Genomic DNA, 27,006 nt, shown 5'->3' with positions numbered 1-27,006 from the left:
AGTCGGGATCGAATCTCAGTCGAATCGAGTCGAACGTGAATCGTATGTCGCTTAAGTAAAATTAGGAGAATCGGGCCCCTGCTGAAACCTGAAATCATTGTATTGTAACCTGAAATATTGTGCAATAACTGTAGTGACGTGATGAAGGTACCTACCTCCTCTTAGATAATGTCACGTAGGTACCCATATTTTTATTATCATCAGCCCAAAAGCCTATTATAATATTCCACTGTTCAGAGGCGACGGTATCTTTTCATATAAATTCTCGAGGCAATTGGTGATTATAAATCACCTCTATTATGTATTTGCTATCTCGGGCACTATCCTATTCACATACTTAATTATGGGGTACAACACGGGTGCATAATGCTCTTGACCCCTCAAGTAAGGACAAGTGGTGGATAAATCCACCCCCTAGTGGCATTGTAAGCAATGGGCATGGGTTAGTTACTTCTATACATATGTATATTCGCGCATGTACTAACTCTATGTACTCCCCTATGTAGGTAGGTACTGCCCCTATTCATATACTGCTTTATGTAGGTATATTCTCTTCCTACATACTACATACATCCTTATGTATTCTCGTTTTAACCCCTAAATCCTTATATACTGCCCCTTGTTTGCCCCTATAAAATCCCTTATGTACTTCTTGTATACCTACCTACTGAATTGATTACACACTGTATTAAGGAGAATGCTTCAACTCTCGTCGCGCGTCGCCAGCTTTGGAGCTTCGGACTTATCTTCAATTTATTTTATGATTCAATTGAAATTATTTTTGTTACTGTGCCAAGACGACATTATTTGTTTCTGTACAGGTACAGCCTGGGCCTGCGGGATAACCCGGATAACTCTGGGTAACTGGGTTGGGATGGTCGGATAGGCTGTCGCTCCTTGTAAAGCACTGGCACTCAGCTGCATCCGGTTAGGCTGGAAGCCGACCCCAACATACCTAGTTGAGAAAAGGCTCGAGAGATGGATGAGGTACAGCCTCCGGGATGGTTTCTTCAAGTTAAGCGTAAGAGTCCCTGCAAGTTCTTTGTCGTAGATATCGAATCGGCGGTATAGTGTGAGTTTTCATGCAGTTTTTTAGGTTTTTATTATAAACGGCATGTAGAAAATGCGAATGCATTTACCAATAAGGCAATCTTTGTTTTGATTAAATCATCAAACATCTGTTTATTGGTGTATCATCTATGCTGTAAATTATCTGTGGTTGTCATTGTAATGGTTGACAATTTGACATGTAATAAAATTTACGAAATAAATTCGTAATATTTCGACTGTTTACCTCAATAAATATGTGACTTTTCGGTTATTTTAGTTAATTGTACGGTTAATAAGTGGTTTGGCTACTATATCTCATTCATCTTTCTTTATTCTGTCCGTGCGAATTAAAGTGTCACAATGGATAATGCAGCTATACAAACATTGGAGGCGGCTGCTCAGATGCTGATGGTGAGCACGTACTGCTTTACAGGAAATTAACATAAACAAAGACTTATGAAATAAAGAACAACTACAAATTTCTTTATCTCCACACAGCTAAAATACTCTTCCTCTTTAAACATGAACCTAACATATACCTGAAGAAATTAACACGATTATTGTTGTTTCATAAATAACCCTCAGTGGAAAGTGAAATAATAATAAAATATAGGTTACTGTGTCTGCTAAGAGCGACAGTTTTATTCAATACTCTGTGACTATTTGACCTGTTTTCTACTATTTGGCGTTGAATCAATCAACATTAGTATATCTTTCATTCATGCTTTCTACACGTCATCTAAGCATTGACTTTCTATTCTAATCTATACAAAGCTATATCTTCTTCCATTCGCTTGCTCCATAGCCATGTCGGATAAGACAACCCACTGACCCATAGGCTTAAAAGCATATATGGTGTGATCAAGAAAGAATTTATTATTTTCTGAAACAATTCCGTTTGAATAAACTACATTCACTTTTGTTAAATTAAAAAGAAACAGTCAACAAATAGGATGCAACAAAGAAATTAGGTACAGTGCAGCTAATACATATAAAGACGGAATAATCTGCCACTGAGACTGTCTGAATAATAAAGCTGTGTGAAAGGAAAACTTAAATGACTGATACATAAGTCTGATGTAAACCTTTTGCCTTTTTAATATTAGTGTGTATAATATTTTTTTAAATTTAAAAAATCGGAGGTACACAAAATCTTATGAAATGTAAAATTTGGTGAATCAAACAACTGAGGCAAACTGTATTATGTGATTAGATTTAAATGGTATATAATATCTTGAATACCAGAACATAACTTATCTACCAAATATATAATTTGCTACTATATCTTTTAGATAATTGAGCAAGTAGGGGATGCTAGGCTTGCAGCATGTTGGTTAACTTTGATCAGAATTGTATCAAAAGTCAAAGTCAAAGTATCTTTATTGTATATCTTCTATATCTTTCTATATTCATATGTAAGTTACAGATCTTAACAATATATTTGAGTATCAATATGTCCTGCCTAATAGGCATTCAATAATTTACATGGGTAGGTATTGGCACTATAATTAATATTTGGTCAACAGTTTAAGAAATCTTGGATCGTGTAGTATGCTTTATCAATTAAAAATGTTCTTAATTTATTTTTAAATACTGGAAGTTCCTTAGTGTCTAGTATGTTAATAGGTATTTTGTTGTATATTTTTGATGCCATTCCAAAGAAGCTTTTGTTAAATAGAGCAGTTTTATGTGGCACATTAGCAATTTTTAACTTATATCTTTCCGATTTAAGTTTATCAAATAGATTTTCATTTGTTTTTATAAATACAGCTACTTCATAGATGTAAATTGCAGGGAAGGTCAATATTTTTAATTCTTTGAAATAGGGCTTATATGAATCTAGAACACGGATACCAACCAATGCACGTACACATCTTTTTTGCGCTTTGAACACTAAATCCCTGTTAGTTGCATTGCCCCAATAAATGACTGCATATCTCAGTGTCGCCGAGACATAAGCATGGTATGCGGTCAAAAGAACTGACTGATCAACTACTTTGGATAATTTATATAGAGCATATGAGTACTGATTAAGTTTATTGCATATAGTGTTGATGTGTGCCTGCCAAGACAAATCCTTATCAATCCATACCCCAAGAAATTTAACGCAGTTCTCTTGTTCAATTTTCATCATAATTAATTTACTAGTTTCGTATTTTCTAAATTTATAATTAAATTGTTATACGTCAGCCAATTAATTATATTGCAAAGAGTAGAATTTATCTCATTTTCAAAAGTATCAGTATTTTGACCCGTAAATATAGCTGTGCTGTCATCCGCGAAAAGGATCATTGGATGCTGTGAAACTTTAGGCAGATCATTTTATGTAGGTCAAAAATAACGAGGGACCTAGCACGCTACCTTGAGGCACTCCATATAGTACTTTTTTGGGCATGGATTTATGCTTTTGTTCGGTTTTTTTTTGAGATATTAATATTATGTATTTCAACTACCTGATATCTATCACTCAGATACGATTCCAGCAGTTTATGGACGTTGCCCCTTATGCCATAACTGTATAATTTATTCAAGAGTGTCCCATGATTCACATAATCGAACGCTTTTGTCATATCCATAAACATTGCAGATACAGGAACACGTTTATCAACATTCGTGTATATTGGTTTTAAAAGGTCATAAATTGCTAAATTAATTGTCTTATTCTTTCTAAAGCCTTTTTGTTCTTTCGCGAATAAATTGTACTTCCCAAAGTGAGTATTAATTGCGTTGTATATTACTTTTTCAAATATTTTAGCAAAAATGGGAATAAGTGCTATTGGTCTGTAACAAGCCATGTCTTCCTTGTTATTTTTCTTGAAAAGTGGTTTTACTACGGATTTTTTAAGTTTAGTCGGAAACACACCATGCTCAATACATAAGTTAAATATGTGAGTGAGTACTGGGCTGATGATGGGAGCAACTTCCTTTATTGAGGATGTTGTAATGTCATCATGTCCAGCACTTCTAGTGTTTTTAAGTGTTTTAATTATAATATTAATGTCATAAGGGGTTACAGGGTTTAAAAATAAAGATTTATAAGAGCTGTTTGTCAATGTCAATTTATTACTAAAAGATGTCGAATTCATTTTAAGATTATTGTTATTGAAGTTGTCCGCAACTGATGAATTATTATTACTGAGTAAATTAATTTTTTTTTTTTTTTTTTTTTTTTTTTTTTTTCTTTACTAAATCTTTATTTTATTGTTGGGTTCAGTTTATGTACATATTTACATGACGTAAAAAAAAGCCTTATTTATACATATATACAACTAAAAAATGGCATCAAAAAACTCCTCATCGCTGCCCACCGGGAGTGTACCCAAGAGGCTGGCAGCATTGCCACGTTGGATGGCAATGCTTAATTTTTGACCAAAATAAAAACCAGCCTTTGGGTCACTTGAAGTGTCAGCAAGTCGCTTTGCCAGATCTTTAAAAAGCAGATGAGCACTTGGACCCCACGGCCCGAGGGTTTCAACCCCAAACGGCTCAAAGGTATAGTTACCAACCAGGGTGCTATATTTGCGCCGTTTGAGGTTCTCTGCAGCCGCAGCAGCGGAACCAGCACATCGCGCCGAGCTAGGAAGGTGAGATGGTGCAAGAGTATCGACACAAGTCGCGTCCCATACTAAAGACCTACCCATCTTCCACGGGAACAACGACATACCGTCTGGTCTCTTGCCATCGTCGCGTGCCAGACCACTGGGTTCTAATATGGCTGGAACGCCTACGGCAACAAGAGCGCGACGGATTATGTCATTGATATTCGCATGCCGTGCAAATCGTCCCGCGCTGCGGCTGCACGACAAGCCGTGGTGTCCAAGGCTGCTGACAGCTTCGCCACAGTGGCAGCGGTGAGGAGAGCAGCACGGAGCACCCAAACGCAAGCAAACAGCAAGCCGGAAAGTGGTGTCGTCAAACAATGTGCCTATGTTTGACGACGGAAGTGCCAGAAGCCATAGACCCGACTCCCATTCGCCCACAGCCAGAAGGCGCGCTCGCTCTGCAGAAGAAATTGACGTATTTAGCAGATTATTCCGTATAACTCTGCAGAGCGGCTCATCCCACTGTCTCTGGGAGGACGGGTTGACGGGTGGATCAGTATTCGGGCAGGTGATTTTCCAAGCCTCTACAGCCTCAGTCAGACATGGTACCTCGCAATTGGCCAGTGTGATAGGAAGAATTTTCCTGGTCAATTGCTCAGTACCATGGACGGAGGATATAAAGGCCGGTAGGCTAATACTTGAAATTTTGCGGACGCCAAGCCCTCCCATGCGAACGGGAAGAGTAGCCTGAATCCAGGCTCGGTCGTCCAAGGCCACATTTAAAATTGATGTTAATGTGTGTCTAATAATTTTGTCAAGTTGTTCCAAAAGGTTTGTGTGCTTCCATAGAGTGGAAGCGCGCAAATAGTATGTTAATTTTGGGCCAAAACAACAATATCTAATGATTGTGATGGCTGAGTGCATGTTAATTTGGAGCAGCCTTTCCGAAATATGATTGAAATTTTGTATTTTGTCCTGAATAAAATTAATTGGTTTTATTAAATTAATATACATAATAGTTATTAAATTCTTCAGCAATTATTTTTGGGTCTGATATTGTGTGATTGTTTACTTTTATTTTATTAATATTTTCTTTTGGAAGTTGGCTTTTGTTAGAGTTTATAATTTTCCACGTGGCTTTAGACTTATTCTCTGCGTTAGTTATTTGGTAATCATTTTGAGTTTTTTGGGTCAGTTTAACAATTTTTTTGAGACGAGTACTATATTATATTCTTTGAGAGCCTTTTTCTTATCTTCACTAGGATTGAGTCTATAATGCCAAAGTTGTTTTCTTTTTTGCCGACAACACTGGTTTATTGCCTTTGACAGCCATTTTGGTTTTTTAAGTATAGTATTTCTGATTTTTTTAATTGGAATTTTGTATGGCTTTTTGTGTCATTGTAATAAGCATATCAGATGCATCCATGGAGTGAACGTTTACTCCATTGAATACTTCACTTGCCTTGCACTCTATGTTCTCACAACTAGACTAGAATAACAAACAATGAACTGATCACTCACAACCAAGGAGTAAAATTCTAAATTTTTGTATTAGCTGAATCTGAGTGAAAACCTTTTTTGTATTTAGACCATCCATTTATCCTGCACTTGGCGTTAGCTCGTATTGGAATGAAATATGTCAATATCCAACATAAAATCTTTTTACAAATTAATTAATTCCCATTCCTGTTTCATTTTATGGTCAGACGAGACGTTTCATTTAGAGTCTTTTATCAGCTTCAGAGATTTACCAGTGACTATTACCTAAGGTAATCTGTGGTTTCACCAAGAATGTTTTCCAAAATGCTTAAATTCCATTTTAAGGCACCGCCGCAAATAGTGACATCAGAGCAGCGTCACCAAGCAGAAAGTGTATTCCTAGAATTTCGGAGCACCAAAAACCCTTATCAGTTGTGCAGAGAAATTCTAGAAAAATCGTCATCGGACTACGTACTTTTTGAAGCAGCTGGTTTACTGAAGGCTGCTCTCATCAGAGAATGGAGCTTATTGTCTGATAATGATATATCCTCATTGCGAGAGTACTTACTGAATTACCTTCTGAGGAAGGAGGCTCCACCGTTTTTGCGAGAAAAGCTTTTGCAGGTAATAATAATACCTAAAACTTTTTTTGAGGACATGCTTTTAATGCCTCATAGCCATTTGTAAAGCTTGGCCAGTTAGTAGTTGTCTATTGCTGTTTTTCATAATGAATTCAGTTTAGAATATACTAACACTGCAATTATATTTCAGACTATTGCAATAATCATCAAAAGAGGTAGCATCGACGATGGAGGACGCGAAAGGAAAAACTTGATTGCTGAACTGGAGAAAATTATTCTTAGCTCACCGATTAGTCAGCAAAAGTTGGCCTGTTCCCTAATCCTGGCTATTATGCAAGAATTCGCTATAACCGTTAAATCTGCTGATGTCGGTCTTATATGGGAAGTCCATTTCCGTCTGAAGAAGTCTTTCGAAGCTCTGGATTTGAAGAGAATATTTAGGTTTACTGTAGGCGTTTTAGAACAAATAGTTCGCTCTGGTCATCGTCCGGAAGGCGATCAAGCTATATTGACGAAGCAGCTACTAACTATAGTAGAGACGGTGTTATGTTGGAGTCATGTGTCGCCATTACTGTCGAAGAGGTTGATTGGCGCATTCGAGGCTATTTACGAAAGCGATACCGCGCCTGCTTTGCGTTTAAGCCTAAGTTGGCGGGATACTATCATGCAACCTGAACTATTGTCGCTTTTCTTCGAGATACACATGTATGTGAGATCCAACCCTGACTTAGCTAGTCCTTCTCTCACGTGTTTGGTGCAACTGGCTTCTTTGAGTGGGGTGTTTGTATCAGCCAGTAATTTGAAACAACAGTATTTGGAGAATTACGTGAATAGTTTCTTGAACATGATGGCGTACATACAGCCGGTTGAGAGAGAAATGCTTGGTATCTCGGATATATACCGGCGACTGATACAGTTTTTCCCTCCGGGGTTGATAGCAGCGACGCCGCTCGCGTTTCTGCAGAATCTAACTTCACTGACTTGTCATTGCATCAGGGGGTCAGTTGTTGAGGAAGGAGTGAGTATGAAACTATAAACAAATATTTTTCAATATACTTTATTGCTATGGTTCTTTCTGACCTTTGCAATATGTTTTCAGGTAAATGATGACACAGTATGGAGAGAGTCTCTGAACAAGTTTCTTCATAGCTGGAGTTCTCTAGTCCATGAAACTGATGGATACACAAATGAGACATTGATGAACCCATGTATTGAGATCTTCAACACTTACTTACAATGCAGATTGGCACCTCCTGATGGAACAAGGTACAATATGAAACAAATATTAATTATAAATTAAATATTTGATACACTGCAGTATGCATACAGGAAGGACAAACAAATTTTGTTTGGTGTTTTAAATATAATAATGAGCAAGTTTACTTGGCCTTCATTAAAACTTAAATAATTATTGTTCTAAGTCATATACACTTATCTAGTATCTACACTGGCAATAAACCACATGTGAAATTGTTTGCAAAATGTAATTCTTAAAAAAATATTGGTTTGTGTAATAATTCTAAAATAGTTCATTCCAAAATATTTGCTGCTATGAGATCATCATTAATAATGAAATTCAAACTCGTCAAATATTAGGGCAGATATGAGCTTCTGATCACATGATACCTACTGTTACTTCAAATTTCCATCAGCACACATGGCCACAGATTTGTAAATAGTTACCTCTCCTGACTTCATACAGAATAGAAGATCGTTAAATATAGATTAAACAACCTTTTCTGAAACACAATTTCGATTTTCAATTTCGTCATACAATAGTGCTAAACTGCTAATAATCTCAATTGTCACGTCCAAATGTGAGTATCATACACCCCTTTAACAATAACTTTGTCTAAATTACCAGGACTTCAGACAACGCAGAGGATGACATAAAGGATGAATTGGAAGAGGATGAACGTAAACTACACAGCAATGTTCTGCTGACTATCGGCGCGATCGCAAGGAAGGCGCCTGCACATTGCTGCCATGTGCTGTTTACGTTGCTACAGGATAGGAGTAAACAGTGAGTGCGATTTATTAACTAAACTTACCTAACTAAACAAGCTGTTACACCCGCGTCTCAGGGCTATTTCTTCCTATGCCTGGACAAAATATAGCCTGTTTCATTGGGACAAAAGCCTATGTCACTAAGGGATAATGTAACTTTACAATAGTGTAATAAATTTTCATATCGGTTTTGTCTTCAGGGTACTAAGTAACAAACAAGAGAATGATTCGTCTTTGTCATATAAGTATAGATATAGGAGAATAGATTGATAATCGAGAATTTCGTGACTAAACTTAGATCAATCTATACATATAATAAAATGATAGGAAAGTTAAAACTGTACATTGAATATTTTTTTAAAAGAATACTTGGGGGTGATCCATAATCGATTCTGTAGTAGTTTTTAGAATTTTTGTCTGTATGTCTGTTTGTCTGTATGTTTGTCCCGGATAAACTCAAAAAGTACTGCATGGATTTAAATCAAATTTTGCATGACTATTACCTGGGGGCCGGTTCAACACATAGGCTATAAATTATCACGCTATCACCTATGGAGGTTGAGCAATGAACGATTAAATAAACGAAATTGCCCACGCAGACGAAGTCGCGGGCAACAGCTAGTGGTAACTAAAAAGTAACTTTTTTTATTCTGAAGTACGTTATTAAGGTACAAAGTAACCTTTTTATTCTGAATTACTGTATTAGATTCTAGGTAGAAATATTGCAGAAGAAGGGTACCTAAGTAAAAACAATTAACTCACTTTATAGGTTTGTACTTTAAAATACTACTATATACCTGTTTTATGAGCGATCATTACATAAGTAGGTATGTACTGTTTGTTACACGTGTTCCTCTGGAGTGCATTGTGTAATTGTAATCTTGTTAGCGACGACTGCACTTAACACGTTTATTATTAGCATCTGTCTGTAGATAAATCAATACAATGCATTTCCTTGCTCTCCCTTACTGTCCCTTAATAGTCTTTAGAAAAACGTCGAAACCGATTGAGATGAAACTTGGCATGTAGAATGGTACTCTTGGAAACAGAGACTTTTTTCTCTGGTTATAGGGAAATCCCATGTTGCGAAAAACATCTAGTAATAGTTATCAGCTACGACTACAGCTTAAACGGTTTAACTTCTGATTTGTTCAATTTATAAATAACTTCTAAAAATGTATGATGCATTGCGAATTTAGTTAAGACCTTCCCCCCGCCCCGCAATTAATATCGTAAGCCTAATTTATCTTTTTATTATCTCCATAGGCTAGAAAGTCAATTGCAATTGATGCACATGGGAAAACTGCCCGTCAGTGGCGGAGGTCATTTAGTCACGTTGTTTGAAGACCTGCATTGGATTCTCATGATCACTGGTAAGATATAAAATGTCTAAAGTCTGGACGAATACAAAATACAAAAACTCATTAGTACTTATAATAACTTTTTATAGATATTTATTTAAAGGAATATTGAAAATAAGCACTTTTTGAAGGTTTATTTCCCAAAAACACCCACTCTTGCTGGAAAGAAAAACTTGTGGAAGAAATTCCTTAGCTATTTTTAAGAAAACTCCAACGAAATAAAATACCCTTTCCTTCGCGAGCTCTTAATACTCTTGGTAATTTTGACCAGAGATTTGTAGCTCAATACTTACCTGTCTGCTTCTTTGTGGATTCGAATCTTGGTTCGTATTGAACATTCAAAATTCATTTATTTAAATTGGGATGTGCATTAGCATTTTCAAACTCAAAATACAGACAGTAAAATGTCGACCTTTTAACTTATGATGTCACACTTTAGTTTACGAGTGTTCAAGATGGAAATGTTAATGTCAATCAAATATGTTGTTGCTATTGATTTTAATCTTTCCAAAAACCAAATTATATCCAAATCGGGTTAGAAAACAACATGATTGGGTTTAACGAAGTAGATTGCTATGATACCAAAACTTCTTTTGCAATAATTTGAAAAATATTTTAAACGCTATAACATTAAATTATCATTCACCCAGGTCACTTCCTAGCTGTGGACTGCACTGAAGGAGAAACAGTAATGATTCCTTCAGAGATCATCAGTTACAGTTTAATGGAAAACGCCAATATTGACGCCTCTCTCAGATATTTGGTCGGGGAGAGTACTAATACTGAAAATGTTGATCCCATTCTTAAGTAAGTATGACATAGATCGCACCATGTAACTTTGCAATTCTGACATTACCTTACGCATTATCCGACGACATAGGTACTCCGCACGATATATCCGAGTGAGTCATATTTTACTACTCATAAACATCAATTTCCTGAAAACAGCTGCTTACTACACATTTTCACGTTCAATTTTCAAAGTAAATATCTGTTTACGAAAAATAGGCATGGCGCCTACTTGGCGATCAATTAAATTGCGCAATATTAAAAATTGTGCAAAATAACTGTAGACCCTACACTGTAGGGTTACTGTACATATGTCTAAGGACCGCCCAAGAATAGTAGTTTCGTGGTTTTATTTCTGTAGCCATCCTTCATTCATTCAAACTCCATAGTTATCTCCAAATATGTTTTTCATATTCTAATGGTCCTTTCACGTCAAACTATTATGCTTTATGATCTATTATGCATTCTGCATGTAAAGGAAGTTCAATGTTATCGCATTTCCTGTCAATTGTTAGTCTCGTGTTTGTTACATTTACCTTTTCTATTCACATGCTAAATATAAATATTTACAACTATAACAAAAACTAAATCTATGAATGGGAATATGGGACAAATCTTAGCTTATTTACTTACTTGTGAACTACCTATAGTTGGTTTCCTTTGACTTTTGACATTTTGTTTTGGGACGAATGCTGCAGTCTCAGATAGTACAATCCTACTTATATTATAAATGTGAAAGTTTGTGAGAATGTATGGATGTATGTTTGTTATTCAATCACGCAAAAACGGCTAGACCGATTTGATTGAAATTTGGTATGTAGACAGGTGATACCCTGGATTAACACATGGGCTACTTTTTATCAACACACCACGCGGGCGAAGCCGCTGGCGGAAGCTAGTATATTATATGTTCCTTTTCGTTAAATGCGAACAATCCTTTCCTATATCTTACGAATCTTTATTGATGGCTCCTATGATTTATCATCGTATGACCGTCATTTATTTGAGTTGCTTATTAGCTATTAAAATGAAACCACCGTAGTTAAATGATGTTTTATTTCATCCTGTCCAGAAAGGAGAAGAAAACATTGACAAATCAAAACGGCACAAAAAAACCTTTTTTGCCTTCAAATATTTACCTACTTTTAATTTCTTTAATTAACAGATTGGTCGGTGAGATAATGCGTATAAACGCATGGGAATGTGCCGCATTAGAAGCTGGTCTGGGCAGTGTGTTTAGTCCCGAACTATCGGCCACGATCTCCTGGCTGCTGAAGATATGGGCTAACTCCTACCTGATGCCACAGCCCTCTGTCTATTCTGAGGTAAGAATACGAAAAGGAATATTTTGTAGTTAGTGTATTGACAAGTGTTATTTTATAGTTTTTATATTGACAAGAGTTATTTTTTAATTTAGGATATTGTTGAGAAAAAAAAGTGATTTACGGTCGCGGATCTTGAGTTTTTTTTTGTGTTAGATATCCTACTAAGCTGGACTCGCTACTTGATAATCCGGGTGCATAAAGTATTCCCTGGGACGCGGCGGTAGCCACTATATTTTTTCTGTTTATACCATATATGTTATGTTATAGTATGTATAGTCAGCTGTGCATCTTAAATTTGAACTCGTTCTTCAATCAAAAGAGCCAGCGAGTTTCCTAGTCACAGACTATTAAGTAGTTGAACAGTAATTACAGGATACCAACTATTTTAAACGGTTTTATTTAGCTTCCCCGTTTGTTTTATTTATTCATTCTTGGGTCAAATTTAGTAATTCAAATTTCACCCTCTTCCTGTCAACCGATTAATCTGAAATTTTGTATACACCTTTAATTCCGATGACAATACAATATAGTAATATCAATAACATTGTAAATCCAATATGGCCGCCGGCACAAAATGGCGGATAACGTAGATTTTATCAATCCCATCAATATGGGTATCAAATGAAAGGGCTCAACAAGCAGAATACAATATACTATAAAAAATTGAAATCCAAGATGGCGGCCGCTACAAAATGGCGGATAACGTAGGTTTTATCAATCCCATCAATATGGGTATCAAATGAATGTTCTCAACCAGTAGAATACAATGTACTATATAAAATTAAAATCCAAGATGGCGGCCTCTACAAAATGGCGGATAACTTAGGTTTTATAAATCCCATCAACATGGGTATCAAATGAAAGTTCTCAACCAGTAGAATACAATGTACTATATAAAATTAAAATCCAAGATGGCGGCCTCTACAAAATGGCGGATAACTTAAGTTTTATAAATCCCATCAACATGGGTATCAAATGAAAGGTCTCAACAAGTAGAATACAATTTACTATGCAAAATTGAAATCTAAGATGGCGGATAACGTAGGTTTTATCAATCCCATCAATATGGGTATCAAATGAAAGGGCTCAACAAACAGAATACAATATACTATAAAAAATTAAATCCAAGATGGCGGCCGCTATAAAATGGCGGATAACGTAGGTTTTATCAATCCCATCAACATGGGTATCAAATGAAAGGTCTCAACAAGTAGAATACAATTTACTATGCAAAATTGAAATCTAAGATGGCCGCCGCTACCAAATGGCTGATAACAATTTTTTATCAATCCCACCAATACGGGTATCAAATGAAAGGGCTTCACAAGTAGAAAACTGTCAGTAACTCCAGCGGGGCCCAACAGGGCCAAGGCCTGCCTGGGCTGCGAGATTGTTCGAAAGAGTTACCGCGGCCCTGGTACATAAAAGGCCTACGACGGAACAAAACGGTTTCTAGTCAAGAGTCTGACACTCCCTCACCGCTGCTGACCCACAGCAGGAGAGGTCATGTGATGATTTTTGGGGTTGTTAAAAAAAAAAGTATCTGGAAGGGCTATGTATTGAGGAATTAGATTGTAATAAATTGTCAGGTAAGAGACCGTGTAATAATGATACACTAAATGAATTAGATAGAATGAGGAATATTCGGTACGCATTTTCATTAAATACTATACAAACTAGAAATATATAAATACTATAAACTAGAAAATAAAAAATCGGTAAAAAAACTTTTAAGTTAAACGGTTTTATCTTATGTGCACTGAAAACTAGAAAATAAAAAAATAGTTTCTTACCTGTCAACCTACGTAGGTGGTCCCGGTCATATTAAACTAAAATAAAAACGTGTGGCCCCTGTGAAATCCTACCTATAGCAAAGCATATCTTTATACTTTGGTAGATCATGAGCTCGGCGTTCGCTGGTGAAGCCGCTACGGCTGATTATTGATTGTCAAAATCTCCAGTTACGATTATAGTAAGTCGATGCAATCCACACCTATTATACCTCTAGAAGAAAGTACTACAGCAATAGTTAATGGGCCCCACGTTTTTATTTTAGTTTAATATGACCGGGACCACCTACGTAGGTTGACAGGTAAGAAACTATTTTTTTATTTTCTAGTTTTCAGTGCACATAAGATAAAACCGTTTAACTTAAAAGTTTTTTTACCGATTTTTTTTATATTATTGTTGGTCTAGCTAGTCTATTCTGAGGTCTATAGATCTATATAAGACCTATTCCACTCAATCATGGCAACCACGTGAGTTCTGATGTTTTGTCAGGAAAGTTTTTATGCACTGGAATAGATTTGACTTTTGAATTAAATCGACATTGAGTGTCCTTGGTAGATCATCTAGGTAGAGGAGTTTTTTACATCTGTAACTAGCTAAATTGTCGATATAGTTAGGACGAATGTAACTTGTGAGCTGAAGGCTTCAGATAGAAGTGTATGGATAAAGAAAACAGGCTGGATAGACCACCAAAAAATGGGATAAGGGCAAGAGGATGATGACGATCTGGCTGAATTGGATATAGACGATTGACGGCTACAAGCTGCGATTTACTACGCCAATTGTCCTGAACAACTTCATGACCCCAAAAAAAAGCATCGAATTTTTTGTTCATATAGTTTTCAGCTTCGTAATAATTTACGAAAATAAGGCATACATTTTAGAGTAACTCGCAATTTCCTAAGTTTTTCCAAATGTCATCTTCTTATTCTCTATTTTCCGCGTATTTTTTGTATTTATTCCACCATTCCCGTGTAATTATTCCACTATTTCCGTGGCGCAGATGTCGCCGATCCTAGCGTGCGCGTTCGGTCGCGGTTCGCGCGGCGTGGGCTGGGCGGTGTCGCGGCTGGCGGGCCGCGCCGCCGCCTGCCTGCGCCACCAGGCCGCGCAGCCCGCCGCCGCCACGCATGCCACCCAGCTGCTCACTACACTGGCACACTCGCAGCACAAGTATGTATACTGGCTTTTAACTGCCTCGTTGATCTAGCTGTCGCAAGCGCGGCTGCTGAGCACGGGATCTCGGGTTCGGATTCCCGGGTCGGGCCGAAATCGCTTTGTGGGCTTTAGATACTTACACAAACAGCCTGGAAGTTGGTGATTGATACACCCGTGCATCGGAGAGCACGTAAATGTCGGTCCTGCGCCTGATCTCTCTCCGGTCGTTTCGGATTGCCGTCCCATCGGGCTATGAGAGTGAAGGAATAGTGAGTGCACCTGTGTCCAAGTAAATGCTTGTGCACTATAATAAGTCTTGCGCAGCTGGCTAATCTCCATACATGGGAACAGCCGCCGTAGCCAATAATCGGCTAGGAGGACATCATCATCATGTATGCTGAAGTTGGAGGATTGTACATCATCATAGATAATGTAGAGTTTTTAGTTGACCCTTTGAATAGGTGTCATAAAAGGGGAAAAATCTTTTACTCTCATCTATTTTATGTCTTGTCGCTGGCTTCATGGACCCATCTGACTATATTTAGGGTAAAAAAAGTATCAGAATGCTATAAATATTTTGCTGTGTTTCTTTTCTTCAAACTGGCTATTAAAAAGATTGTTTTGATCATCTTACTATGTTCAAACAATAAGCATAGCCCATGCCAAAATGAATGGTAAAAATAGTTGCGAGCCGCCACAGAACGAGAACTATAACATTGTAATCATATCACTTTATTTTAAAGGCAAAATCCACTGGCGAGTTGTGAAGAGTTCCTAGCGCTTTTGCAATGGGAGGCGGCTGGTTGCAATCTCCCGGGAGAATTGAGGAAGGAATTGCACCGGGCTTTCGCTATCGCTGCTACTTATGCTGAAGGTATGTACAGAGGGCGCTGTGGTCGCTTGGCCCAGTTTGTATAATTAAATTTAAATGGGCGTTTATTTCCGTCAAAACTTGGTTGAATAAAAACAAACATGTCAAACTTCTCAGTTCTAATCAGTTTAGCCGACTTCGAAAACTGGAGGAAGTTTTATTCCACTTTTCGAAGTCGGTTAAAAATTGAGGAAGTGTCATTTACATTAACAAATATCATGGTTCGGTATACATTTTGATCTCTTGTTGACTTCATCACAATACTAATGACATTGAAAAAAATATTTCGGAAATAAACATTTTGTTTCCGCCATTTTCGTCGAGGACAATTAATATTTTTTATAGACTCTTAAACTCTGCTGTAAATAAGTACAGTAAAAAAGCTGATGATGCATTTAGTTCTAATAATCACTTTTTTACCAATACAGGTGACGTCCGAAACCGCTTACTTTCAAGTACAGTCTCACTACAAGAGAAGCTAATGAATCTAATCAACATGGAGTCTGATACGGAACCCGTACGCAACATGCTCGCTGATACGCTTGATTGTTTTATCGGCGTCACTGAAGGTGTCCTAGAGGTAAATACATCAAATAAAAACTTATTGTTGTTGTAGTATCTGACAGGATTTGGAACAAATATGATCGTTTTCTGCCAATTCATTAGTTTAGGCTCAATAAAAAAATATCATATTTTAAAACTTTTCTCTTATCATCAAAGATTTCTATGTAGCTGATTACCACTTACTTAGTTTGACTTATTTATATAAAATAATCATCTGCATCTCATGACACGAGTCCCAGTTTTATTTAGTACCTCATATTTGAAGCAGAAACAAATGTTTGAACATTGTTTGAAGGATAGCTCTCCAATCTGCTCTGTTAGTGCCAATAACCTATTTATAGTAAGTTCAACTCAGTCGTGCGCGCGGGCCTATGTGTGGGTAACCCTTGTACATATACAGTGACTTTGTGTGCGTGACAAGAGGTACAGTCGGGTACAAATACAGTTATTTAGGGGTTGTATACGGCTGTTTAAAGTACAGTTATTACGTAATTTAGTTTATTTATTTATAATGATTCTGTATCGCTACTTGAAAAATCAAATGATGAATTTTCGGATTCGCTACTTTCACCAATGTTAATTATAAATTCTGACTCCATGTCAAAATGTCTATAGTATTCTTCTTTTTTCTTTTGTACATGTCGACAAGTATTACCCAACATCCCTTCATCAATTTGACTTAAACGTTCATTTATGAGTTTCATTATTTCCGTCTTATTTTGGTCGACATTATGCGAAGCAATATAATTTTTTAAAATTCCCCACACATTTTGTTTCCATTATTATACTAAATTATAGGTCTTTTACATTCTTAGTCCACACATTTATTTATTGTCCGCGTACCCCGAGCTAGAAAATATGTAAGGAGTATTTAATTCATCTTAGATATTTCACTTCATTTATTTCTTAGATACTGTCAATGTCAATTTGAAAAGCCGTATGAGAGAATAATGATAAACTGTAAAATGTAATAATAAAAAGCTTTGAATGTTGTTTCATTTTTTTGAAACGCTACCTGACTCCTTAAAACATTTTCTCCGTGAAGAACTAGACATTTTCGTAAACGACTGTACCCATAACAAAAAGCGATGAGAACACATCATGCTCGGACGACGTCACTGTCACACGAATGAAAGTTGTATATTTACAAGCCGACGCACACATAGGGCCGCGCGCAAATCTGAGTTGAACCATCTATAACTGTTGTTTTGCTCACTAGAGACTAAATTTCGGCATCAGTCCATATAGGTATATAAGTAATGTCAAATGCCTATCTTTAATAGACACATCAACAGAGAGACAGAGACAGAGAGGTTATAGAAATTCGTAATTCTGTTCAAAATTTTCTATATCTTTCTTCGCAGGTTGGAACAATGGACGAGCAATTCATGATGCTGATCGGTGCCTTAGACAAGATACCCGGGATTATATTCAGATATCACAATTATCCCGGAGTGGTGTTGCCAGCCTTGAATTTACTCGCCAAGAGCGCGAAGAGAATGTTGCACTCTGTACAACCCCAAAATGTTAACAAGTACGCTATACTTTTTAGTTTCCAAAAACTCTCAGTACATCACAGTGGCTCCAATTATATAATAAAAAAAATAAATATATCATCCTCCGAGCCTTTTCCCCAACTATGTTGGGGTCGGCTTCCAGTCTAACCGGATGTAGCTGAGTACCAGTGCTTTACAAGAAGCGACTGCCCTGCCTGACCTCCTCAACCCAGTTACCCGGGCAACCCAATACCCCTTGGTTAGACTGGTGTCAGACTTACTGGCTTCTGACGGCCCGTAACGACTGCCAAGGATGTTCAATGACAGCCGGGACCTACAGTTTAACGTGCCATCCGAAACACAGTCATTGGTGTCTAAGATGTACTTAGAAAGTACATACAAACTTAGAAAAGTTGCATTGGTACTTGCCTGATCTGGAATCGAACCCGCGCCCTCATACTTGAGAGGTTGGTTCTTTGCCCACTAGGCCACCACGACTTTCTCGAAAAAAAATAAATATAGTTGTTGTTAATATTATGTAAAATATAACATTTTAAACTAACTTACAATACTCGAATTTTCAAGTTAATCAAATTGTCTACTTTTAATATTCACAGATTCCTGGAAATTTGCAATACTACATTTGAAGTGTACATGAGATGGAATTCCGGTAAAATCTCGAGTATTCCACAAGACGCTGAAGAGGAAGTCTATGAGGTAAGTGTAGATAATCACTCAAACTATTGGCGAAAACCGTATATAAAAAAATACAGTTAATCAGATGTTTATCACTATATTAATTTTTATTATTACTCTATTTGAATGTGAATGATACTGTTTCTATTTTTAATTATTACTTCTGAAACTGAAATTTTATGTTAATTAACATGCCCATAAGTTTTTCATATTCTACCGTCACATGGGCATGTTATGAAAAACTTTTATAAATGTAACACCTGTACCTGTACCCATGTTTGCAAATAAAAAATAACTTCGACTTTGTCCCGCCACTGCAGGGAAATCAGATTAAACCAATATCATTCGGTCCGTGCCCATTCTTTCAAACCACAACACACCCTGTATATTCTTGTAGTGTATTTTCAAAATAATTATAGCCTAGTTACTGGTTTGCTCTTCCCGAGTAACATCACCGTTTGAAAACTGTTTGATGGTCTGACTACAATCTATTCTTCTTGAGATGTAAATGTTAGAACACCGATCATGCCTCTCAACTACATTCTCAAAACGCGGCTACGAATACATCCACAGAGAAGTCCATATATGTTCAGTAGTGCTTGCGAGCACGCTAAAAACAACGCCCCGCCTTTTTAATTGGTAGGAAATCGTCTACCGCTGTGAGTGCAGCAGTGAGGGATTTTCAGACCCCTACTGACTTGAAAACCACCATATCCCTTTTGAAGCCCTTTATGCACCAGTGCCGTGGCAACTCTTTCGAACAATCCCGCAGCCCCGGTAGGCTTTGGTCCTGGTGAGCCTGACTGGGGTTTGCTGACTCTCTTTGAGGAGCGCGTGGAACAACACGTTGCGCCTTGGCCGCCGGGCTGATATACTCTTTGCGTGCAGGACATCTGCGCGCTGATGGAGGTGATCTGCAGCATCGCGCGGTCAGGCGCCGAGCGCGGCGTCGGCGACACCTGCGCCCGCGGCCTGCGCCTGCTGCTGCCGCTCGTCACGCCGCCGCTGCTCGCGCTGCCCACGCTGGCGCAGCACGCCTACCGCATGCTGCGGGACTTGGACAATGCTGACCAGGTGAGTGACGCGGCCTGCGCCTGCTGCTGCCGCTCGTCACGCCGCCGCTGCTCGCGCTGCCCACGCTGGCGCAGCACGCCTACCGCATGCTGCGGGACTTGGACAATGCTGACCAGGTGAGTGACGCGGCCTGCGCCTGCTGCTGCCGCTCGTCACGCCGCCGCTGCTCGCGCTGCCCACGCTGGCGCAGCACGCCTACCGCATGCTGCGGGACTTGGACAATGCTGACCAGGTGAGTGACGCGGCCTGCGCCTGCTGCTGCCGCTCGTCACGCCGCCGCTGCTCGCGCTGCCCACGCTGGCGCAGCACGCCTACCGCATGCTGCGGGACTTGGACAATGCTGACCAGGTGAGTGACGCGGCCTGCGCCTGCTGCTGCCGCTCGTCACGCCGCCGCTGCTCGCGCTGCCCACGCTGGCGCAGCACGCCTACCGCATGCTGCGGGACTTGGACAATGCTGACCAGGTGAGTGACGCGGCCTGCGCCTGCTGCTGCCGCTCGTCACGCCGCCGCTGCTCGCGCTGCCCACGCTGGCGCAGCACGCCTACCGCATGCTGCGGGACTTGGACAATGCTGACCAGGTGAGTGACGCGGCCTGCGCCTGCTGCTGCCGCTCGTCACGCCGCCGCTGCTCGCGCTGCCCACGCTGGCGCAGCACGCCTACCGCATGCTGCGGGACTTGGACAATGCTGACCAGGTTTGAATCGAAGCAATCACAGACCAACATCCACTGATGACTGTGGCCGCTGTCCCGCTTTGTGTTGAGCCTAATATAATTCCATCTTTTTGTTCCAGCTGACAAATCTGCCAATGGACGACTTCAACATGGTAGTGACAGCGTTGCGCGTGGGCCTCACCGCGGTATCGTGTGACGTGTCCACGTTATGCTGCGACACCATAGTGGGGCTGTCCAACAAAGTGCGGACACTAGGCGATGACAACCCGTACGCAATGACCCTGCTCACTCTCGCCGAACTACTCCTTATGCTCATCATTAAGATGGAAATACCGCCCGATTCCATTCCCGCGGCTGGAGCGGCCATTTACTCCCTCACTTGCGTCAAACCAGCTCTACTGGAAGGCTTGGCAAGGCAACTGATCGAAGCGTTCGCAGTGAACGATCCCGCCAACGTCCCGCGGTTAGAGGAAGCGTTCCGTCTGCTCACTAACGGAGTGCTGTTCGACGGCATGAGAACACACAAGCTCCGCTTCCAAGACAACTTCGACAAGTTCCTAGCGAGTGTACACGGATTCCTAATCGTGAAATAACTACCGTACGTACTGGCTCGGTTAGCTCGCCGGGAATATATGGACGATGAAAGCTTTGGCTTTGAGTTTGACTATGACGATGACAGCGATTAACGTTGTACGCAATTCCTGCCTGTTGACGCAGAATTGCAGTTTTGACGATTCTCTTATATCGTTACGTACTGAACGTGAACCAAATTGGTGCAAATGTGGTCTTCGGTTTTGTTTTGCGCGGTTTGTGCGACTCGAATGTCTGATATATTGAATAGTTAAGTTTATTGTTTTAAGTCCTTCCCTGGGCTGTGTCAAATGTAATTGAATACACTATTGTGTCTAGTATAGTTTGTTACTTATTATGACATTTTTCTTAGGTGCCATTAGGAAAAATGCAATATTAATTTTATATTGTTTGGAAAATTAATAAGGCCTATTAAATTAATATTTCACAGGGTGCTGTGACTTTGACTGTTTAGTCCTTATGCAACATTATGTTGATAGTTGACATAATTTACTTACATCATTTCGTTGCTTTATATTCTGCAATATTATGTTCACAACGAAGTTATTATGAATTCTATAAATGTGGTTGTGAATGTGTAAAATGCAGAAGTTTTACTGTGGTATTATATATTTCTTAGGAGTAAAATGAAGAGTACATTTTTAGTACTTATTGCTAGAGCGATTGTGATTTCTATCGTTGCAACTAATGTTATTGTAAGAGGAAAGTCCTTAGCACTTTTGCGTATTATATTGCAGGTTTTACTCCGTCTTAATAAATTAGTCTAAATATTGTCATCTTGTCAACTTATTCTTATAATGTGTATATTATATTGAACTTGAATGCTTAAGATCTCAAATGCAATTTGTTATTTGAGAATAGTAAGAACATTGTTTTGATGTTCTGTAGTACATACAACCGACTTTTTTGTGTACGAATTTACGTATTATTGTTTATATTTTTCTCTTAAATTAAGTAGATATAGCCGAAGTATCAAAGCCGTAGTTTAGTCGTTACTTCGAAGCATACCGACAGTTTTGCCGACAGTCTTGGCAGATACTTGAACTAGTATTTTAAATACATACTTAGATTATTTCCCTGACGCAATAACTAAAGATGTTATTTCCTGTATATCCTATATTGTAATTGAATAATATCCACCTAGCTACTATTTATTTTTGTTGAATAGAATAAGATTTTACATTTCAGTAAATAACATAAACATGTGCTTTTAAGATGCTAGTATGTTTAAAGAAAACGTATTTAAATTACGATTTTTATTTTTTTCAATTGAATATTATAACTTTGTAATGGAACGTATTTGTTGTATATCAGAATACTTACAATTCAATTAGATATAAATAGAAAATATTATATAAAATACATATTTTCTTATTGTAGGTAATTACAGAAAAATCGTTAGTATAAAATTAAATGCTCTTACTCTTATAACTCTAATAAGGAACAGACTTTTATGTTTGTTCAGTTGTTAAAATAAAAATGTTGAATTGTTTTTAAATCCGAAGGCTTGTTGTATTTCGAATTAGAACTTGACTTCTAAAGCATTAAATGTAAAATATTCTAGTGTTCTTAAAAATGTGACAAGTATGAGGCTTCAAGGAAACAAGATTTGTCTGATTAATATAAGCAAGGCAGAAGACGTTTGTAAATACTCTGAATATATATTTTAAACACCATGGAAAGTCTTCTTTAAATTTTTTGTCAGTATCTATTTAATTAAATTGTACAAATTTTATAAAATCATGGACTGTTTTATTTCAATTTATTTATTTATTTATTTATTTATTTAAGGCAAACCAACTAAATACACACACAGACATTCATGGTAATCCATCATTCACATATAAGATAGCATTGCATGTATCTAAATTAAAGGTACGCACAACATTACAAAAGATTCTCACAATACAATAATAATAATATGCTTAGTTGCTTAAATTATAATGAATTGGTAAATTAGAATTATAACATCATGCATTAAATTAAATTGATTAAATTAAATTAAATAATATTGATTTCATGTATCTATATGTTATCAGAATAAAATTGAATGAAAAAATAAAAATAATTGACTTAAAATTAAATAAACTTAAAATTAAATAAACTTAAAATTAAAACTACATGTGGGTAAGTACAGATTTCTTAAAGCTATTGAGGCTGTTTGAAAATATGTCGAAGTTACAGTCATGAAAAATTTCGTTACAATGTCTGAGAATATAGGTAAGAGGAGCGTTACTACCATACTTTGTTTTACGGCCACTAGGAGCGAAGGGCTTATAGTTATGCAGCCTAGCCGACGTTCGGGGTATGTTAATGTTAATGGATGCCAGAAGTGTTGGGCAGTCCACTCTTTGATTTAATATTTTAAACAAGAACATAAGACCCGCAAACTTTCTACGCCAGTGTAAAGAGTTCATTTTGAAATGCTTTAGTCTGTCTTCGTAGTCTTTGATTGCTTTCTTTATACCTGCTATATAAGAGAGTCTTTTTATAAATTTTATTTGGATTCTTTCGATGCGTTCAATGTGTATTTTATGTACTGGGTACCATACGATGGAGCAATATTCTATATGACTACGAACTAATGCGAAAAACAAAGTTTTGAGTGCTGCCAAATTTCTAAATTGTTTTGTACTACGGTTAAGAAAAGCTAGCATTCTGTTGCTCTTGTTAATCGTAAGATCTGTGTGAGTGTTGAATTTCATTTCAGAATCAATGGTTATACCCAGATCTTTGACTTCAGATACTTTACTTAAAACTTGATTATTCATTTTGTATGATGAATCAAATTTGTGTTTTTTACGTGAAAATTTTACGTGATAACACTTGGCAACATTCATCATCATACTGTTCTTCTCACACCACACACAGAGCCTATCAATATCCTCTTGTAAGAGTGACTCATCATGTTTGGTCATAACAACCCTATACAGCTTTAAATCGTCGGCGTACATTTCAAAATGAGAGTTACGTATAGAGTGTTTAATGTCGTCTATGAACATGTTGAATAGTACTGGGCCCAGATGAGACCCCTGTGGTACTCCAGATGTAGGTGCAAAGCTGCGGGATGAGTGTCCATTAACTACAACTCTTGCGGTTCGGCCAACCAGGTATGACTCAAACCATTTTAGAAGTGGGCCGTGAACACCGAAAGTGGTTTCGAGCTTTTGCAGCAACACACCGTGGTCAACCTTGTCAAAAGCTTTGCTGAAATCACTATAGAAAGCGTCGACTTCTTTACCATTGCTCATATAGGCTAAAGTTCTCTCGACAAAGGTAACCAAGTTTGTCGCTGTAGATCTGTTTCTAAAGAAACCATGCTGATGCTCCGTTATTGAGCTTTTAATATGCCAGTTCAAAATAGGACACAAAAGAGATTCAAAAACCTTTGCTAACGTAGGCAATATACTGATAGGCCTGTAGTTGCAAATATCAGTTTTATCACCTGATTTTAGAATTGGAATCACGATGGCTTCCTTCCAGATCCTTGGAAAAATCCCTTCAGACAACGACCGATTGAAAATCATACACAATGGTTCTGACAAAAGTTCAGCACACTCCCTGATAAATAACGGAGGTATCCCATCAGAGCCCGAGCCCTTAGCTATATCCAAGTTTTTAAGTTTTCTCTGTATGCTTGTTTTAGATAGCGTTACATGATGTAAGTTGTTGCTATTGCAGGTGTTATGGATGTATGTAGGGTTCGGTACAATATTAGAGATAGGGCTATAAACTGAAGCAAAGTTCTCCGCGAATAAATCAGCAATGCTCAAGCCATCGGTTGCAGTACTATTATTGAGCCTCATGTGTCTCGGAATAATGCTCTTAGCGTCGCGTTTGTTTTTTATATAAGACCAGAAATATTTGGGATTCTTAATTATATTATTTTGAACATTTTGTAAATACTTTTGATATAATTCTTTTATTTTACGGGATGATCGATCCTTAAGAAGTAAGTATTCATATTCATCTCGTTTGTTTTTGTATTTTTTCATCCTTTGTCGACATTTTTCTTTTTCTTTCAACATTTTAATTAGGTTACTGTTGTACCAAATTGGATACAAATTTTTAATTGCACTCCGTCGAGGAACGGATTCAGCAATAATCTCTCGTAATACTAAATAAAAATTATCAACAGCCGTATCAATAGTATCTGATTTTAAAACAATATTCCAATTTATTTCTTCTAGACGTTTTCTGATTTTGTGATAGTCCGCGTTTTTGAATTTGTAAATCATAGTCTTTTTATTCGTAAGCGGTTTGGGAAGGTTGAGATGAATGGCAATCTGCAATGGCGGGTGAAAATCATCTACTTTAGATATGACGTCACAGGACCGCGTGACCTTAATCGGATAAATCAAATTGGATATGACTAGGTCTAAAATTCTATTCTGTTTGTTTTCTATAGCGTTATACTGGTATAGGTCATTAGAAGATAAGAATTCTAAAAAAACTTTACCGATATTATTTGTGTCAACATTAGGTTCCGCATGTTGATGAGCAGACGATTTGGTCCATTTAATGTTACCTAAGTTGAAGTCACCTATAATAATGACAGAATCATCGTTAATAGCACTACTAACTTTATTCGTGAAGTAGGTTATTAAATTAATATTTACTGGTGGAGCCAAGTAAGTCGCACATAAGTGGATTCTTTTAGATGTTTTAAGAGTAGAGTTAGTTGGTAAGTCTAATGTTACCCATAGGTCCTCGCAACAAGACTCAAAAGATTTATTTCTATACGCATTTATAGATTTAATAACTGCTATTAGCACGCCACCTCCTTCCCTACCCCCAGAAAAAGTTCCCGACTGCCTATCTCTCCTAAAAATTTGGTAACGGTTATCTAAGATTTCTGAGTCTAACACACTTTCATTCAGCCATGTTTCAGTAAGAACAATTATATGAACATTCATTGTTAGCACATTCAAATAGATTGTATCTAACTTTCCACGGATACTTCTTGAATTTTGGTAATAGAATATTAATTCACTGAATTTATATAATTACTAGTACTACACAGGCAGTGGCAGAATATAATTGAAACAAAATGACTAGTCTAGTTTTTTCAGACATTCTAAACTGGTTATAGTACGTACTGTAGAACCTTCCTCCTTCCTGACGAAAACTCTTCCGTTTCTGACCCACACGAATTTATACTTTTTCTCCTTGGCTGCTATCCTGGTGGCTGCATGCAATGACTTATTAGCCTTGGTGAGGTGTTCACTTACATATACGGGGGATAATTTGTCTCCGTAGCCCAGGAGCTTCGTGTTCAATTTGTTATTGGGGTTTGATCTGTTATATAATGAGATTGCCCCAAGCAGATTGTCGCGCTTAATTTTGCTTGGTAGTTTGCAAATAACTGCTCTTGGTTGGCTAGTGGATGCGTTTAGCTTTTGTACTCTAGAGCATGATAGTATTTCATTTTCAGTAAGAGGATAGGACACAACGTTGCTAAGTTGCATTACAGTATTTACCAAGTTTTCTCGTTTATGTTCAGGTAAACAATGGATTTCTATATTGTTTTGTCTGGCATCTTGTTCCAATTGTCCAATTCTAGCTTCCATGTCTGTTATCCTTTTTAGTAGGCAGCTGTTTTCACTTCGCAGAGATTTTACTTCCTCGTTGCACTCTTTAAATTTAGCCGTCATGTCTTCAAATTCAGCGTTCATAAACTTAATAGATTGTTCGAAACTAAGGATTTCCTCTTTCATGAGAGCGAATTCATTAGATAGGGCATTCTTGATTGCGGAACTTATTTCGGTTCTAATGATCTCTATGATTTCCGAGCGCTGTAACAGGTGATGAACAGGGTGCCTTTCTTCAAATTCAATTTCGCCATCATTCCCCTTTTTCCTCTTATGTGTGTTAACGTTCGCCATTGTTGAGTCATTTGATTTACTTGAGAAGCTGAGGCATGGCTGCGTTTGATTACTATGTTTGTTTGTAGACTCCG

General features: G+C 37.8%; 2 protein-coding genes across 2 annotated transcripts; one reads left to right on the top strand and one right to left on the bottom strand.

Moving 5' to 3' along the window:
- Positions 1-1,228: 1,228 nt before the first annotated feature.
- LOC124633754 (exportin-4-like) lies at positions 1,229-22,790 on the top strand. The gene is made up of 15 exons (XM_047169076.1): positions 1,229-1,461; positions 6,417-6,695; positions 6,843-7,670; positions 7,752-7,918; positions 8,517-8,675; positions 9,926-10,032; positions 10,671-10,827; positions 11,975-12,134; positions 14,926-15,095; positions 15,824-15,954; positions 16,380-16,531; positions 17,880-18,049; positions 18,629-18,728; positions 19,596-19,781; positions 20,576-22,790. Exons 1-15 carry the CDS (start codon positions 1,411-1,413, stop codon positions 21,047-21,049), a joined length of 3,291 nt encoding a protein of 1,096 aa, XP_047025032.1. The 5' UTR covers positions 1,229-1,410; the 3' UTR covers positions 21,050-22,790.
- A 3,311-nt stretch (positions 22,791-26,101) lies between these two features.
- LOC124634126 lies at positions 26,102-26,932 on the bottom strand. The gene has a single exon (XM_047169549.1). The coding sequence runs from the start codon at positions 26,930-26,932 to the stop codon at positions 26,102-26,104; it is 831 nt and encodes a 276-aa protein (XP_047025505.1).
- Positions 26,933-27,006: the final 74 nt, after the last annotated feature.

The sequence above is a fragment of the Helicoverpa zea genome, chromosome 10 (genome assembly GCF_022581195.2).
Source record: "Helicoverpa zea isolate HzStark_Cry1AcR chromosome 10, ilHelZeax1.1, whole genome shotgun sequence".
Classification (NCBI taxonomy): domain Eukaryota; kingdom Metazoa; phylum Arthropoda; class Insecta; order Lepidoptera; family Noctuidae; genus Helicoverpa; species Helicoverpa zea.
Note: the sequence above shows the minus strand (reverse complement) of the source record. Positions and strands in the feature narration are given on the sequence as shown.